Raw genomic sequence first — 18,659 nt, forward strand, 5'->3', positions numbered from 1 at the left:
CAAAGTGATTCGGTACGGGTTCGGTACCATCCCGATCCCAAACAAAAAAATAATAAAAAATTAATTATTCAATTTTTATTCAAGATTCATCTTCAAATAATAACCTGTAAACAATAAACATAACCTATTTTTATTCAACTATACAAACAAAACAAGAATTCAAGTAATAAACTGTTTTTATCAGTTCCAAATCGTTGAGCAGAGAAGATAAGGATCAAGATTGCTATAGAAATCCCCACAACAGCATCTGGAATATAAACATTAATGTCACTCAATTAATATTGTTAACAAATTAAGTTTCACTAAAAAGTAAAAACCAATTAATATACATACAAGATATGGTAGAAATTAAGTGCGATGCCTGGTGCGATGGCCAGAGGCTATGGCGACGGCGACAGAAGCTGGTGCCTCGATGACCAGAGGCTATGGCGACGGCGAGGGGAGAGAGGCTGCCAGTGGTGCGACGCGCAGTGGTGCGATGCGACTCGATGACCAGAGGCTGTGGCGACGGCGAGGGGAGAGAGGCTGTGTCGACGGCAACGATTAAAGTGATCCCAAACCCAACGAGAGACGGCGACGGCTTCGAGGGTTGCGATGCAAGAGACACTTCGTCGAGAGGCACTTCGTCTGAATCTGAAGTGGGATGCGAGGGACTGAGGGAGAGTGGCTGCTGGGAGAGGGTCGGGCTGCGAGGGCGAGTAGCCGGTGGGAGAGGGTTGGGCTGCGAGGGCGAGTGGCCGCTGGGAGGAGTCTCTGAAGTCTGAGAGAGTGAAACTGTGAGAGTGATTCAGATTTCAGAATTGGGGATTAGTGGATTACTGTAGAGTGTAGTCTGTTTGAGTGTTTTCGAATTTTAGGGATCAGGTGAGGTGATTCAGATTTCATTTCAGGCATTTAGGAAATAGGTTACTGAATTAGGATTGTTAGCCTGTTAGGCCATTTGGGAGTCTTGGGCCATTGGGCCGTGAGCGGGTGTGGGTTGGGTTTTTGGGTGAAAGACTGAAAGTTAAAAAATAAAATGGGTTTAGTGATATTTGCCTATTTGGGCCCATTAAATTATTAAATAATTAAATTTTTAATTGTTCGGTACGGGACGGGATCATCCCGGTATTGAACCTTCAGGACCGATCCCATCTCGTTTAAGATCGGTACGGGACGGGATCGGTACGGGATTGAAAAAAAAAAACGGGATGGGACCAAATGATACGGAATGGCACGGAATGGGATGGTTTCGGTATTTTCGGTCCTAATGCCCACCCCTAGTGGCAATGGAGGAAAAAAGAAGAGTAGCTATGGATTTCAATGTCTAGCTGTGTAGAGAGATGGGGAGGATGTCGATGTGGGTGGAAGAGAGAGGAAGAGAGAGAAGGGCATTTTTGTTCGAAAATGGGTTAAAAAGCTATAAAAGATAAAAATGAGAGAAAAGAGTTAAAAAAGATAGTGTTTGATTAAAAAAGGCTATTATCTAAAATTTCCCAAAATTTAATACATAAACTTAATTTGTCTCATAGTACCCCTATTAATTTTATATCTCAATTCACACCAACTTTTAACAATACCAACTTTTAACAATGACTTTCCCATCTCATATATCATCTTCCTCTTCTTTTTCATTTTCAAATGAAAAAAATGACGATTTCTTTCCCAAATTATTTTCTGAGATGGTAGCAGAAATGTCATGTTTATTGTTTTCTTTTGTTAATGTACAAATTAATATTACATAATTAAATAGTATATTTAAATATATTCAAAATTAGTCTGGTAAGTTCTTATTAAGATGTTTGTAATGCTATATCTTTCATAATCAGTAGATTTATAATTTAAGAAATGTAACAAAATAATAATAATTATTAGTTAAAATGTAACAATATGACGGGAAATAAAATTTGTTTAGTTGAATGAGAAGACAGAATAGGATTTTTTTTTTTTTTTTTTCCATGCACATATAATAGGAATTTAGAGAAAGAAAAAAAAAAGTAAAACCCTGTACGATAGAGCGCCGTTTTGGAACTCAATAAAAGTCAAGACTGCATATTCTATAAAAGAAGCCTCATGTCATTAACAAAACGAGAGGGGAAGGGCAAGGCCGACTTTCAAGGTCCCAAACTTAGTTTCCACCAATCACAGTTCAACAATGCCAAAACAAAAACATGTCAAGATCTCAACCCTTTGCTCTTTAAAGCTGGTTCACACTACATGTACGTTGCTGCTACCCAACAGTGATTGGCACATCCAACTAACATAAGATATGCTATGATTCTCAGACACTAACAACTAAAGAGTTCTCAACTATTTTGCAAAGTGAATGATTCACGTTTGCAAATACAGGCACATTTCATCAGCCAATTTGAATAGAAGTACAACTTGAAAGCACACCATAAACCAGAATGGCAAAACTGTATAAAACCCGGCCTCTGCTGAATGCTTAACCAAATACTGTCTTCAAGAAAATTCTCAACACTATCACCTTCGCATTCCACGCCCACGACCACGAAAACCTCCTCCACGCCCTCTACCTCCCATTGCACTTGCAGCAGCGTCTCCCTGCGCACTCTCAGACTGCATTGCCAACATCAACAGTAAGCATTAAACAGCTGACTTGTTCTATAAGACTATATCAGAAGATAATATCATAATGGTATAAACTTAAAATACAGAGTTTTTTTGTTAAGTATCACATGAAAGCAGTCATATCTACAGGACTCTAAGATACTGAAGAAATTCAAGACAGTACTGGTCCACTCCAATTTTGGACATTTTCTAAGAGAATATATCATGCAATAGATGTGCTTTTGCTCCTCAATTTACAAAATTTGTTGGTCAAGTAACAACTCTGTTTCTAGTAAAGGAAACTGTTTTCTCAATTGAAACCAAATGCAGATGATATAATCCCATTGAAGTGCCATGAATGACAGTGAAAACATGATGATTAGGAACCAATGAATAAATGACTTTCAAAGAATATGAAAGTGAGACTAGGCATAATCAATCACCTAGAAACAGAAAACAGAATTCACATTACCTTTGGATTTTTTACTGTCTCATCAACACTTAATACGAGGCAAGCAGCCTCAGTAGCAGCATTGATAGCATTGATCTACAGGAAAAGACATCATTATGTGAACTGGCACATGATTTTTTTTTAAAAAAAAAATTACTAAATCATGTGCTTATGCACACACATCTCTATATGTTGGCAAAGAGAATAGGAATACCTTCACAACCGCTGGCTCCCAGACAAAGTTCTCATATGAATTAGTAATTCCTCCGGTGTTGATGTCCACTCCATAATTTGCACCTTCACCTGTTAAATAACATTGAATCTTTTAGCAAACAAATACTTAAACAATAATAAGATAACGTAAATGCAAAAAAGCCACCAATATATATAACTACACGTTAAATCCTTCTTTTCAGTAAAAGGATTAGTCTCGCCTACAATAAATAGAAGAAAATTCAGAAATGGATGATTATATTAGCAAATCCAGAGCGACTCCATTGAGGCATTGACCAAATATGCAAATGAGTGGTGATCTCCAATCCAAACAAAATAATTAAATAAATAAACAAGTCTAAGTAAATTGAGAGCTCAACCAGATGGAAGGGCATGTTTCTGTCTTAGTTTGTTTAGCACATCAGTCGCATCAAATCCCGCATTGTCACAGAGTTGTCGTGGGATAACCTGCAACATAAGTGGAACACTGCTAATTAATACATTGCTCACTCTTCATTTGAAGTACAAGTATCACATTCCCATTCAAAGTAGGAAAGAAAGTAGGCTTTCTTTCCATTAAGAAAGCTTCAGCTTTATAGTTCCAGTAAAGAAACATCAACCTATCATACCAATCACTATTCAAACAGCTGAAAACAATACATAGAAAGACACTCCATAACAAAAATCAATTGAGAACTGAGAGTTCCATGAAAAGTGAACAGACACCTCCCTGTACCTATAAGGTCAAACCAGATCATGCGCAAATCAATTCTATCCCAAACACGCAGTCTATATCATAACAAATAAATGCCACAGCTAACATGAAAAGTATAAACCTTAAGTTTGAGAAGAAAAAAAATGATTTCTAGCTCCCTTAATACTGCAAATGGAACCAAGCCCACAATCTTGTTGTTCAGGTGAAACTTCCAACGTGGTTTCAGCAACTACCCATTGGGAAGTGGACAAAAATACTTGGATCAAGACACAAACTTGTAGTAAAGATCTCCTCCAATTTCAAGGTTGATACCCCAAAGCCCTAAAGAACAGTTAAGAAGAAGAAAATCTTTTGAATTCCATGTTAAAATAAATCTAATTGAAAGTTCCTTCCAGCACCTATATTGGCTTTAAGAAGATTTTCTAGCCCCAAAAAGTAGTTAAAGAAACCTAACTCTTAAACTAGCAGAAACATCTCTATTGCAGTTCTTAAAATAGAATCCAGAAATGAAAAAAAGAAAACAGTTTAACCTTAAACTGCTTCATTTATCTCTATTTAATACATGGATTAACCAGAGGAGTCTTCTTTTTGAAGACCCTTTTCAGCCTTTTTTTGAATCAAGATAATGCATCCTGACCTGAATTGATCAGTTGTTTGATCTCATCAAAATCAAAAGAGTGTGACTTGAACAAACCCTGGGACCATACTTCTACAACTTAGAGAAATTAATACATACTATTCTCAAGAAAGCAAACTGTGTTATTGATTGGTTGAATGATTCTCCCAAGAATTGTATATTATCTGACTTGTACCAAGACATTCTGCCTCGTGTAAACTGTATAGCAACCCAAGATGTTTCCAGAAAATATATTATATGTTGAATTTTAAATTTTAAACTAAATTAGACAGATATTTTATTAACATACACTCTATTTGCAACCCTTAGATCCTACATCCAGTACAGTTTAAGAATTGGCACTCGTTTAAACCAACCATGTTAGCCACCACAAGGAACAGCCAAGAATGATGCAAAAACCCAACAATGCGTACCTCAAGAGCTTTTGCGTATGAGTTAATGAAAAGCTGAGACTTTCCAGCAATTGTGCGTGCTTGCTGCCTCAGGTACCGGCTGATCTCCATCTGCCACCAAAAAGAAAAAACAATCAGAAAGGCTTACAACGTTCTCAGATATACTTTTTGCAGATCTTACTAATGGTAACACATACATCTATGGCACCACCACCAGCAACTACAGTTGAATTCTTCATAGCTCTTCTAACAATCATGATTGCATCATGTAAACTCCGCTCAGCTTCCTCAATGAACTAAATAAGAATCCAAAAAAACATCCCAGGGTCAACATTAAGCCAAAAATAAAAACAACTTATATAGAGAGAGAGAGAGAGAGAGAGATAGAGAGAGAGAGAGAGAGAGAGAGAGAGAGAGAGAGATCATATGAACACATGCTAACATGAGTGAACCTAACAAATAAAAATACCTGATCAGCTCCACCACGAAGAACAATTGTAGCTGTTCTACCTGAAGGACATCCACTAAATATATTAAACCTCTCATTTCCAACTTGCTTTTCCTCAAAAACCTCACATGTTCCAAGGACCTGAAATCAACAAAATAAACAGTTTCAGTTGACCAAGAACAAAATAAATGATTCCCAACCATAAAGAAGCACTAGCATAATAACTTCACTACAGAAAAATGTCCACAATTCTACTTAAAATTATGGTGTGACAAAGGATGAGGTTGGAACCTCGTCAATAACATTGTTGATGGATGTCTGCACAGTTCCACCAGTGGCAGCAGCTACCCGTTGCAGATCTTCTTCGGTTACACGTCCAGCACAGAATATATCTCGATCTGCAAAATACTGTTCACCAACCAAATGGTACAATATATCTGTTAATAAAAAATAAAAAGGCATATTTGACGTGGCTTGAGAAGATACTCTTCACTTGATATCAGAAAAGCTAAAATGTCAAAAATATATTTTCAATTTAGTCATATGCATATCTACAGACCCATGTTGTAAAAATTAGGACCATGAGACTTCATCATGCCATACTATTTTACTAGTGTCAAAATCAAACATCCATCCATATTTCACGATACTAAAAAAGGCTCATAGAGCTAATTATAGGATTTAAATTTTCGAGGAGTTTCATGATCAGTAAGATTGCAATCTTTTGAGAGGGTTGATATTGCGTAACGAGGGCTAAACCATACAATTAAGCTTCTTTGAGGGGAAAATCAAATCCCTTTTTTGACTGGTCAGACAAAACTCTCTCAATTCTTTTTACTCTTTGTAAAATTTGTTTCCTCTTTGGATGGGTGAAGTATACAGGTTTTGTGTTCTAGGGTAGTATCGCCTTGGAAAATTTCTAATAAAAGTTTACTTGACAAAGAAAAAAATCAAGGGAGACAACAAGTGATGGATTCATTTAGAAAGGAGAAAACAGCCACCTGTGTTGCTAGATCACCAATAGCCAGCCGAGAAAGAACAACTTTGGCCCCACTCTGCACACACTTATCCAACTTGTCATAAATAATATTCCATTCTGCATCGACAATGGACTGGTACTGGGATGGATCTGACAATCTGCAAAAGGTGGAAAGGAAAACATCAAGTCATGCAGGAAAATTGTTAAAAAATTTAAGTAATACATATCATAACGAACAGGATCCTACCTTATCTCAGCATTTTCTTTCTCAGATTTGAGCTCCAATTCAATGTTTAGTAGAAGTATTTTGGGACTAAGAAACTTCTTTGGTTGCTGTTCAAAACCGGCATATGAAAATGTCTTTTTAAAGGCAACACCATTTACTAAAAATGAGTCACGCATGTTGCCACCAGGAACCTGTAAAAGGAAACCAATTTTCCATTACATCATTCAATTCAATTATCATCTCCTGCCAACACCATTTGTTCACTCAAAAGAAAAGAACATAATAATAGAGCTTTTGCACATTTTCGTTAATCCATGAACAGGATCTATATAGACACATAGACCCATGGATCCATACATCTCGATCGGAAAAGAATCAATAGAAAAGAAAGAATTGGAATTGATCAATATATTGATTAAAAGCCCAACATAAAAGTTCAAAAGTCATCAAAAGAAAAAGATGCTGTAACATTATAAAGCTTGCTATCATTACAATGAAAACAATCAAGACAAATCAATACCCAGAATGATTCCTAAACCGACAAAAGCTAGAACATAGTGCAGGAAAACTGTCTGAAGAAAAGAGGGGGAAAACAAGAAAAGAAATGTAAAGAGAGAGACCATAGAGAGAGAGAGAGAGAACAAAAGATAATGCAATTCTGTGGTGAAAGAAAAATGATGAATGAATGTGAAACAATCACAACATAACTAATATGAAAATATTTTCCCACACGCAGTCATACTGTCTCCATATTTTACTTAAAACATGAAAGGGGTTGTTCGTTTATTGAGAAAAAGACTCAATACACCTTAACAAAAGTGATCAGTGATAAGATGTTTTGAGTTTTTTGTTTTCCTTCAACTTGATGTTTATTTAAGATGTTTTTACCTGAATTTTAGCTTCTTCTTTTTTCTGCTGTCTTATCCATTTTGTGATATTTTAGTACAAAAATACCCTTGCATAATTTTTCATCAATCTCTTCTTATCAGAAACCTCTTCTCAATCTCTCTCCCACAGCCTCATCCCTCTCTTCCTCTCATCACCAGCCATGTCTCTCTCTCCCTTAACTCTCCTTCTCTTCTTATTTCCAACTTACCCAACCCTCTCTCTCTCACTCTAATTGTCTACCTCACCACCAGCCCTTTACTGAAGTGTCTCTGTTTCCATTGTTGTTCACATCACAGTCTTCTTCACAGCCAGCTTCCTAGTGATATTATAAAGTCATGATCATGAACAGTTAACAACTCTTCCCCGTCACCATCAACTGGTCAACCCGTCAAAGAATCAAAACCTGCAAAAAATTTCTAAGCATAACCCTAAAAATCCCAACCTACACTCAAAGACTCATCAGCCAGAACACCCCGAAGAACCAAATTGATCCAATTCCCAAACATCCAATGGACTAAGACCCACAAGCATTATTGAATGTCTAGGTGATCAGCATTAACATGGTATCAGAGCAGGTATTCATCGATGTCTGGCCAGTTGGCCACACGTTTTCCATGTCAGCCAATATAATTAACTCATGAATCAGCCCACACGTGAAGGATTGTGTTCGGAAAATAATATCCAGCATGGAACATTTTAAGGAGAAAAAAGAGGCTACCAAAAGAAGCCAAATATTCTTCTTTATGAACTTCGTTAAAACAGCCCCTTGGGAAAAAAACAATTGACTATGTCTCAAACCAAGTCAATGTTTTTATTCCTACATTATGCTTAACAAGCACATGCAAAAACAATGCCATCTTAAAGCCAATTTTTCCAAAAGCATTATAAGCTGCACTATGGCTAAAGAAAAAAGAAACCAATTATGAGTTTGTGACCAAGGAATCCTCCAAGAACACACATACACAAGGGCAGGGGCATAAATTTAAAAGATTATCCTAGTGGCTCAGAAAGCATGTCTTATTCTGATCAGATCAATGAAAGCATTACATTAAAATGCAGTAACAAGTCTGAATATGGTCATGGTATTGCACTAATCAATAGCTTTCTTATTTTTCAAGCTAGTAAAACTCCTTATTTGAATATTGGTTTTGCTTCTTGATTCTAATTAGAATAAATTTTATTTATTACTGGTATTAGTTAATATAATTTCACATGACTAGCAGACTAAATGAATATAATTAGGAGGAACAATATTCTAATAAAAATCTTGAGAAAGTATTATTGGAGTATGAGCCGCTTATAATCATTACATACTACAATTAGATGATGATAGACAAAATCTGGCCCTAATTAAAATGCAGTAAGAAGTCTGAATTGACAAATTACATAGAGGTCCCCATATAGGCAAAAAACTCCCTTTCATATTAAGGATTTTGTACAAGCTATGACAAGAATATACCTTCTTTATTCCAATCATGTTGAGACGATCTTCATTACCGATTGCAACAACAGCATCCACGACCATTGATGCAAAGAACTCCTTTTCTCCACCAATGAGTTTCGAAGAGAGTGTTGTAGAGGCACATTTAGCTAGTAGGGCTTTCTTTTCTTCAAGGCTTTTCCCCTCTATGCTTTGAGCAAGTTCTTTGATTTTCTCAATTGCCTATGCACAGTTTTTAATATTCAAGATGCATAAAGATCATAGCAAGCATCTCAATCATACATAGAAATTAAGAACATAATTGCGATCACATACCAAATTGCTAGCGGTCCGATAACTTCTTATCAAATTCTGTGGGTGCACTCCATCCTCTATGAAAGGCTTGGCTTCCTTCAAAAACTCCCCTGCAAGAAGAACAACTGTGGTTGTTCCATCACCAACCTGCACCCAAAATAACAACGGTTAACAATCTTCTACAGCAGGTAAAAAAGAAAGTTTGTATCGCCATTTTATAACACAAGATATGGCAGCACCAATCATGTTACAGGAAGTTGGTTGTCGGGTTTTCTGTTTCTTTTTTTTTTTTCATGTTTTCATACACTAAATATGCCCGACAAAAATAGTACAAGTACCATTCATGCACAAAAGTACCGAATTTCCAGTGCTTGCTTGCTTTATAATCTCCATTACTACTACTGACTCCATTGCACAAGCATAACTCTTAAGCTTCTGACAATACCCAAAACCCTAAATCTCAGATTTTTTTTCTATATCAACACCAAAACCCCGGAAACCCTAAAACGAGCAAAACCAATAAACCCATACCTCAGAGTCCTGAGACTTGGCGATGTCGACGAGGATCTTAGCCGCGGGGTGAACAATATCGAGCAACTTCATGATGGTGGCACCGTCATTGGAAATGGTGACGCTGCCCTTGTCATCGTGGATGAGCTTGTCCATGCCCCTAGGCCCCAACGTGGTCCTCACCACGTCGGCAACGGCCGTGCACGCGTTGATGTTACTCACCAGCTGAGCCTTCCCTTGCGAAGTGTCCGTACCCTCCTTCAGGAGTATGATCTGGGGTTGCTGTTTTCGTTGAGGCATTTTCACAAACAGTTAGCAAACACAACAAAAAGGAAGAGTACCAGCACACGAAATGAACAAACGTATTAGAACTGAGAGAGAGAGAGAGTACCAGCATGGCTGACATTGTTGCCGATGTAGATGTTCAAGCAGACGAGCGAAAGAGAGAGTGTAAGGGTGAGAGAGAGAGAGAGAGAGAGAGAGAGAGAGAGAGAGAGAGCGAGAGAGCTAGGGTTTTTATTAAAGGGGTTTCTCTGGCTCTTTCTAGTTGAGTAGTTTCTGCTATTTTGAATTTTATTTTCCAAACTTTTTTAAAAAGAAAAAACAATAAAAACATTTGTATGCCCACTTATAAACATCTAGCCTCTTTTAGGCCTACCACAGTGCATCTGAAAATGTTACCCAAAAACCCATTTTGGGTAACAAATGGGTAACAACTCCCCACAATGGGCCGGAATTTGTTACCTATATTCCCTTGTGGCCCAATGTGTTATCTATATTTAGATAACAGTGTAACCCATTTTTTTTGTTACCCAAAATTGTGATGGCCTACCATTCAAAGACTTGCAGGAGGAGACTGACACCAAAGCTGCAATGAATTCTTCTATTTGAATGTGATGGCCAGCACGTGAAGATCAATTAAATGGAATGATTAATTGACATGATTGAGCTGTTTTTGAAACTGCTGACCGGTCCTTGAATCCAACGGCCCAGATCACATAGCCGTTGGATATCAAGGGCCTAGATCACTCCCATACTTTTTTTTTTTAAAATATTACTAAATTAATTGTAAAATCCATAAAATACTCGAAAAAATTTTAAAAAATTTCAGAAAAAATTTCTAAAAATCTACCACACCCCCAACGGCTATATTCTCAAAGATTATATATATACTACACAAGATCCATGATTTTTTCATCACAAACATCAATCTTTCATACCACATTTACAAAAAAAATAAAAATTCTTTATCATGGCTCCTAGAGGATGTTCTTGGGCACAAGGTGAAGATCAAGCCCTAGTGAAGGCTTGGCTAGAGAAGTCTCCCGACGGTTGTCTTGGTGCAAATATAAGAAAAAAAGTGCTTTGGAGTGACATTTACGCAATCTTCAAGCGTAACTTGGGGGGTGAAACCATGCGTTCGATTGGCGGCGCTAAATCACGATGGGTTGATATAGCACGGGATTGCACCAAGTTTTATGCTTCGTTGATGGAGGCGGAGCGAATGCGCGGAAGCGGTGCAAATGATGCCAACGTGGTAAATTTTTATTTATTTATTATTGGTATGATATTTAATTTTATGATTGTTTATTTATTAAGGAAATTTATTTAATTTTACGATTGTTTATATATCAAGACAATTTATTTAATTTGAAGATGTTTATTTATCAAGGCAATTTTATCTAATTTTACGATAATTTATTATCAAGGCAATTTATTTAATTTGAAGATTGCTTATTTATCAAGACAATTTTATTTAATTTTACGATTGTTTATTTATCAAGGCAATTTATTTAATTTTATTGTTGTAGTTTGCGAACGCACTTGGGAGTTTTGAAGGCAAGACTGGATCCAAGTTTGGTTTCTTACATGTTTGGGACCTATTAAAAGAAAGTGCAAAGTATGCCGCGGTGAATACCTCGGCCCAGTTGAGTGAACCAGAGACCCTCGCCTCTGACGATTTCGACACTCCCGAGAGTGACAATAATGTATGTCCGACCATCCGAATTAGTGATGACGAACACCCACCACCATTTCAACCAATCGGTCCCTCGCGGCCAAGGCCACCAGGAAGAAACCATTCAAAGCGGGCCAAGGCCACTGAGCCCGTCCAAGCTCAAATGGTTGAGGAAGTGCATGATTTTAATGAAAATGCAAGAATAGCTATACAAATGAGAATTAACAGAGAGGCTGCTAAGAGTGAAAGAGAAGCGGCAAAGGAAGCAAGAGAGAGGATAAGGATTGCAAGGCAGCTAGAATGGGAGGAACAAAATATTATGGGCCAAGACCTTTCCAGGATGAATGAGGCCCAACGGATGTATTGGAAGCAAAAACAAGCTGAAGTCATAGCAATGAGGCAGATGCGCACTAACCAAAGCTCGGAGTACACTCCATCTGGATACTACCCAGATCTTTCTAACCTCAATCAGTCAAATCCGGGGTACCCCCCTAATAATTAGAATTTGACTTTGAATTATGTTTGATCTTTAATGTTATGTGTCGACTTAGGATTATGTTTGCATTTTAAGTATCCATGAACTAGGTTTGTATTTCACGTATTTCAAGTTTGAATTTCTTGTTATATGGCATGTTTGAGTTGGTCACCCAACATTATATTCCCTCTATTATTGCATAAGATGAATGATAAGACAATTGATAAGACGAATGCATGATACCAATTGCCCTGACGATTGATAAGACAAATGCATATTACCTTTATTCATACAACAATTGATGGGACGAATGCATGATACCATGACGTTTGCATATGACAAGAGTACACCATCATGCGGCTTATTTATAAATACTACTATATTTACCAAGTTCCATTCACTCTATTTTCAGGATAATATCTCTATCCATTAACACAAAGATGAATCCTTTGTACGTGCATTCATCCTCCTCTTCATCTTCGAACTCTGATAGTTCATGGGATAGGGAAGAGGATGAGAGAGAAAGGGTGGGGCAATTAATTATGTCCATGGGTCATAATGTCGTCGCCGGACGTCCAAGACATGGTGGTACGTCTTCACATCGTCGTTACACACACCGAAATAGGGAAGATGCGCACGAACGTCTCATGGAGGCATACTTCATTCCAGCACCAATCGAGGACACCGTGACGTTTCGGAGGCGATACCGCATGCACCAACCCCTATTCAATAGGATTCTCGAAGATGTTTGCCGCCATGATGAATATTTTCAAGCAAGACCTGACGCCCTCGGTAGAGTGGGTTGTACGCCTCATCAAAAGATTACTGCGGCTCTGCGAGTGATGGCATATGGCATGCCGTTTGATTTGGTCTCAGAGATGCTGACCGTTAGCCAATCCACCATACGACAATCATTTTCTAAATTCATAAGAGCCATCTCAGATATCTACGGGGTCGAGTATCTCCGGAGGCCTACTGCTACCGATATGAGAAAACTTTTACGGAAAGGGAGTCGGAGAGGATTTCCAGGTATGATTGGTAGCTTGGATTGCATGCATTGGGTATGGCAAAATTGCCCTATGGCCGAGCAAGCTCATTATCGTGGGCATTATCATGTCCCTACTATTATACTTGAAGCCGTTGCATCGTATGACACGTGGATATGGCATGCAAATTTTGGTATACCTAGGTCGAATAATGACATCACCGTGCTGGATTGTTCCCATCTCTTTGATGAGGTGATTTCTGGTCGGAACCACAGAGTGAGATTCACTGTGAATGGGGTAGATTACACACTCCCATACTATCTTGCCGACGGGATCTACCCTCAATGGTCAACTCTTATTACTTCATTGCATAGTCCTATTCTTCCTCACCACAAGTTGTTTGCCGCTCGACAAGAGGGATACCGAAAGGATGTGGAAAGAGCATTTGGGATTCTAAAAGCTCGGTGGCAGATAATAAAACGCCCTGCTCGTTATTGGCGTCCGATTGACCTAGGGTATATCATGAAGGCATGCATAATATTACACAATATGATCGTGGAGGATGAGCGCCCTGGGGATGACTGTATGGATGACCCAATAGACCCAGAAGTGAGCACTAGAAGGGCAGAACAAGAATATGAAGGTGTAGAACCATGTCCGACCGGTGTCGCTCCATCATCATTACCTGAGATGAATGCTCGTCGAACTTTGCTTAGGGCCCGAAATGTCAACGAATCCCTAAAATCCAATTTGATTACACATATTTGGATCCGAGAAGGGAACCCACCACTTGCACCAACACATTGAGATCAGAATCATGATTCATCAATGTTGTTCTCATTATCATATGTTAGGTTTATCTTCGTATGTTAGGTTAATCTTTGTTGTTTATCTTCGAAGTTTTTTTCCTGTCTTTGTGTTTGCCGTTTAAGTGTGTTTGTATTTGTCGGTTGCAGTTTGTGAAATGAAATAAAGACATTGATTTCTCTTAGCTGACTTGACATGACACAACCATCACATGCTTGCAAAATAATTCACTCAACCAATGACAAGACCATACACTTACTCCAAACACTCCATTTCATGCACAACACTGTTGCTTCACATGTGAGATTCGAGTATCTGTGAATCCATCAGGGAATCCAATGGGCAAGTTATCATGCTTTTTTCCCCTATAAATACCAAGGTTTAACTAGTAGGCCAACACATCCACATAACTATCGTTTAGAAATGGCTTCCTCCTCTAAGCAAGGTGTCGGTGAGAGCTCTAAGCAGGGCATTGGTGAGAGCTGTAAGCAAGGTGCTGGTGAGAGCTCCAAGCAAGGTGCTGGTGAGAGCTCCAAGCAACAGTGCGATCAAAGCTTGTGTAAGTGCCTCCCTAACTGTGCTGCTCCATTGTGCGATTATTGTTTAATTATGGAGCGTGCAAAAGAACCAGACTGGAGGTTCTGCAAGTGTTCGGATGATATTTTGGTCCCTTTGTGTGAATTTTGCATGAGATTGGAGCTCAAGGATTTGGCCAATCACCCAAATCTTCGCCACCAATGGTTGAACCATCTGCCAGAGCCCAAACCACCTGTGCCATGCACCTGTGGGAAAAACCCTCCCGTTCAACCATGTGACGAGTGTGAAACCGAACAGAAGATCTCAGATTGGTATAATTACGTGGGTGTCAATTCTTCGTCATCGGACTCCGAATAAGAACTTCGCTTCATTTTCTGTTATGTTGAATGCAGTTGTTGTTGTTGTTTTTTCTTTTAATTATCATGTTGTTCTTGTTGTTTATGGTTGTTGAAGTTCCGATGTTGTACGGTTTATGTTTTCTAATTTATGAAGTTTCTTTATTTTAAATATATTCAATATTGACCTTATTTTAAAAATCTCATTAAAATAAGACCAATGGTATAATTTTTATAATTATTTCAGTTTTAAATTATAAATTAAACATTACTTAATCAATATTAGCCATATTTTAAATATGTATAAAATACTGTTACCCAAAATGGGTCACAACACCATTACTGTGAGAAATGGGTAACAGCACTATTTGTGACCCAAAATGGGTTTTGGGTAACAAAATTTGGATATCCCCATTGTGGAAGGCCTTACTCTTCTTCCCGTTGGTGTGAAATAGTTTTTTTTATTACGCAAACATGAATATAAAATTTAATAAATTACAAATAAGTCAAAAAAATTATTTCATAATTATAAATAGGTCAATACTAAATTTGCTATCCCATTTGAGTCAATGAGATATTTTGATTAATTACATTTTTGTCAATTGGTCACTCCACTATCGTTTTTCTCAAAATATCTCATATTCTCATTTTATGTTTTTAGGCCAGTTTGATATTATTATAATATGAAAATAATTGATGTAAAAAATACTGTGATTATAATCAGCTGTGAAATAAAACAGTTGAGTATTTAGTAAACTGTATTATAAAAAAATGTTGTGGGTACAAAAAGCGATTCTCATGTATTTGGTAAATATTAGTGTTAAAAGTGATTTAACTATATGTAATGATTAAAACGAACATGATATTAAAAGTGCTTTATAATTACTTATTTGGTTAAAAAAAACAACTTCCACTAGCGTTTATACATTTTTTTCTAATATTTTTCATAATTTTTACTTTACAAAATATATATATATTCCAACCATAGACAAATAAACTTATTATGTTTGGCATCGTTTCAAAATTCTTTTTGGAAAAAAAAATTGCAAACCATTATAACTTTATTTCTCAACCAAAAAAAAACATTGAAATTAAGGCCTATTGGCCTGTGTAATACCCTCTATAAAGTTATCTCTAAGATTGTGGTGTCCAAGTTAAGACTTGTGCTTCCAAAGCTCATCCATCCTACTCAAGTCAGTTTTGTGCCTGGTAGACATATCACTGACAATATTGTTGTTGCTCAAGAGGTTTTGCATAAATTTAAATTGACTAAGGGTCAAAAGGGCTACATGGCTTGGAAAATTGATCTTTCCAAAGCTTATGATAGACTTAAATGGGGTTTCATCAGAAATACTCTTATGGAGATTGGTGTCAGAGGCTCTCTTTTAGAATTGATCATGACTTGTGTTTGTACTGTTAGGTTCCAGGCTATCATTAATAGGGAAATCTCTTCTTCTTTTGTGCTTACATGTGGGATTAGACAGGGTGACCCTCTCTCTCCCTATCTTTTTGTTCTTTGCATGGAGAAATTGTCTCATTTGATTTCTCAAAAAGTCATTGCTTCTGCTTGGAAACCTGTTAGCATTTGTCAAGGAGGACCTTTGGTAACTCATCTTTTTTTTGCAGATGATCTTATTCTTTTTGGGGAAGCTTCTGTGGACCAGGCCTCTATTATGAAGTTTTGTTTGGATGTTTTCTGTGATGTTTCTGGGTAACAAGTTAGTTTTGAGAAGTCTTGCATTTTTGTCTCTCCGAATACTTGCCCTGAACTTGCAACTGAGATTGCTTCTATATGTGGTTCCCCGCTTACTACTTGCTTAGGAAAATATCTGGGAGTTCCTTTGATTCATTCCAAGATTGGTAAGGACACTTACATTGAGGTTGTTGAGAAGGTTAAGAGAAGATTGGCTGCTTGGAAGTGTAATTCTCTTTCTATGGCTGGGAAACTAACTCTTTTACAGTCTGTTACTTCTGTTATCCCTACTTACTCGATGCAAACTATTTGTTTCCCTATGTCTATATGTAATAAGCTTGATAGACTCAATATGAATTCTTTTGGGGGGTTTCGGGAGATCATAATAGAGTGCACTTGGTTAATTGGGAGCTTGTTTGCAGACCTAAACATCTGGGAGGTTTGGGGCTCAAGCAAACTGCCTTGATGAATCAAGCTTTGCTTGCTAAGACTGCTTGAAGGCTTGCTCAAAAGGAGGATGGTCTTTGGGCCCATGTTTTACAAGGTAAGTACCTCAAGCACTTTGATATTTTAATTGCTAAAAATGTCCAGTATGCTAACTGCTCTAGCACATGGAGGGCTATCCTTTTTGGGGCTAATTTGCTTCCTAAGGGTATTAAATGGAGAGTGGGTAATGGAGATAGTATCTTATTTTGGAGAGATGACTGGCTTGGTATTGGACCTCTTTCCCATTTTGCTACTGTTCACCTTACTGATGATATGCTTGAGTTAAATGTTAGTGATTTTTTTGATGACGATAGAGGGTGGGATATTGACTGCTTGAAGGAATGCCTCCCTTTCCAGATTTTTCAAAAGGTTATTAGTGTTCATGCTGGTGCCATTGGTAGTGGGGTGGATAGATGTATCTGGAAGCTCACTTCTGATGGTAAATTTACAGTTAAAACTGCTTATTTGTCTCATTTTGCCACTGATATTGGTAATTGGAGATGGTCTTTTATTTGGAATTTGCATGTGCCTCCAAAGTTCAAGACCTTTCTTTGGACCCTCTGTCATGGCAGGATTATGACTAATGCTCAAAGGTTTAGAAGGCATTTTACTAATATCTTTGATTGTCCTAGATGCCCTGGGCAATGTGAGTCTTTGAATCATCTTTTCAGAGTCTGCCATTTTTCTGTGTCTCTTTGGCATTCTATTGGTGTTTTTGCTGGTGTTTCCTTGGGTAGTTTGGATAGCTTTGAAGATTGGCTTGGTTTTAATATGAAAGCTAATATCCCTACTAGGAAGGGAATCCCTTGGTTTTTGTTGTTTGCTGCGACCTTATGGTATATATGGAAGTGGAGGTGCTGCTTTGTTTTTGATCCTCACTTTACTTTGCCTATTAATCCCCATTGCATTATCTTTCGTTGTACTTGGGATTGGTATAGTGCAAATAAGGTTAGTTCCTCTAAATCTATTAGGCAGGTGATTGATCTTCATTGGTGGCCTCCTGTTGAGGGTTGTGTGAAGCTTAATATTGATGGTTGCAGAAATCCTTCTTCTGAGATCATTGGTGCTGGTGGTTTATTGCGGAATCATGTTGGGGAGTGGATTAAAGGCTTTACTGCTAATCTTGGTGTTGGTTCTGTCCTTGAGGCTGAATTGTGGGATTTGTTTTGGGGTCTTTCCCTTGCTCGTGATCAAGGTGTTGTTATGCTTGAAGTGGAAAGTGATTCCTCCTTGGTTGTCTCCCTTGTATCTAAAGAGGTTGATGTTGCTCATCCTCTGTTTAGTCTTGCTAATAGCTACAGGCTGCTTTTTGGTGGGTTTGCTAATTGCTTGGTGAGGCATGTGTATCGTGAGCAAAATTTTTGTGCTGATCGTTTAGCCTCCTTAAGTGTAGGGAGGGCTTTGGGTGTTCATTGGTTTGATTCCCCCCCCCCTCCTGAGGTCTGCTCTTTACTTTATGCTGATGCTCTTGGTACTCCTTGTCCTAGAGCTGTAGTTGTTTAGGTTTTTTTTGGCTTCGGCCCCTCTTGTACCAAAAAAAAAAACATTGAAATTTAATAGTACAAATACGGTGCCATAATTTCAATGGCACATTGAAGTACCATAATTTTAATTGAATAAGTAATGAAACTTGAATGCT

The 18,659-nt window shown here is 37.8% G+C and overlaps 1 protein-coding gene across 1 annotated transcript; it reads right to left on the bottom strand.

Annotated features, from left to right (window-relative positions):
• Window positions 1-2,034: 2,034 nt before the first annotated feature.
• On the bottom strand, window positions 2,035-10,290 carry LOC147299271 (TCP-1/cpn60 chaperonin family protein). The gene is made up of 14 exons (XM_086240579.1): window positions 10,136-10,290; window positions 9,766-10,026; window positions 9,256-9,381; window positions 8,959-9,162; window positions 6,633-6,802; window positions 6,408-6,543; window positions 5,698-5,814; window positions 5,428-5,547; window positions 5,156-5,254; window positions 4,980-5,069; window positions 3,595-3,682; window positions 3,216-3,304; window positions 3,023-3,097; window positions 2,035-2,559 (listed from the first exon to the last, which is right to left on the bottom strand). Exons 1-14 carry the CDS (start codon window positions 10,148-10,150, stop codon window positions 2,464-2,466), a joined length of 1,686 nt encoding a protein of 561 aa, XP_086096705.1. The 5' UTR covers window positions 10,151-10,290; the 3' UTR covers window positions 2,035-2,463.
• Window positions 10,291-18,659: the final 8,369 nt, after the last annotated feature.

The sequence above is a fragment of the Dryas octopetala genome, chromosome 1, assembly GCF_963921425.1.
Source record: "Dryas octopetala chromosome 1, drDryOcto1.1, whole genome shotgun sequence".
Taxonomy (NCBI): Eukaryota; Viridiplantae; Streptophyta; class Magnoliopsida; order Rosales; family Rosaceae; genus Dryas; species Dryas octopetala.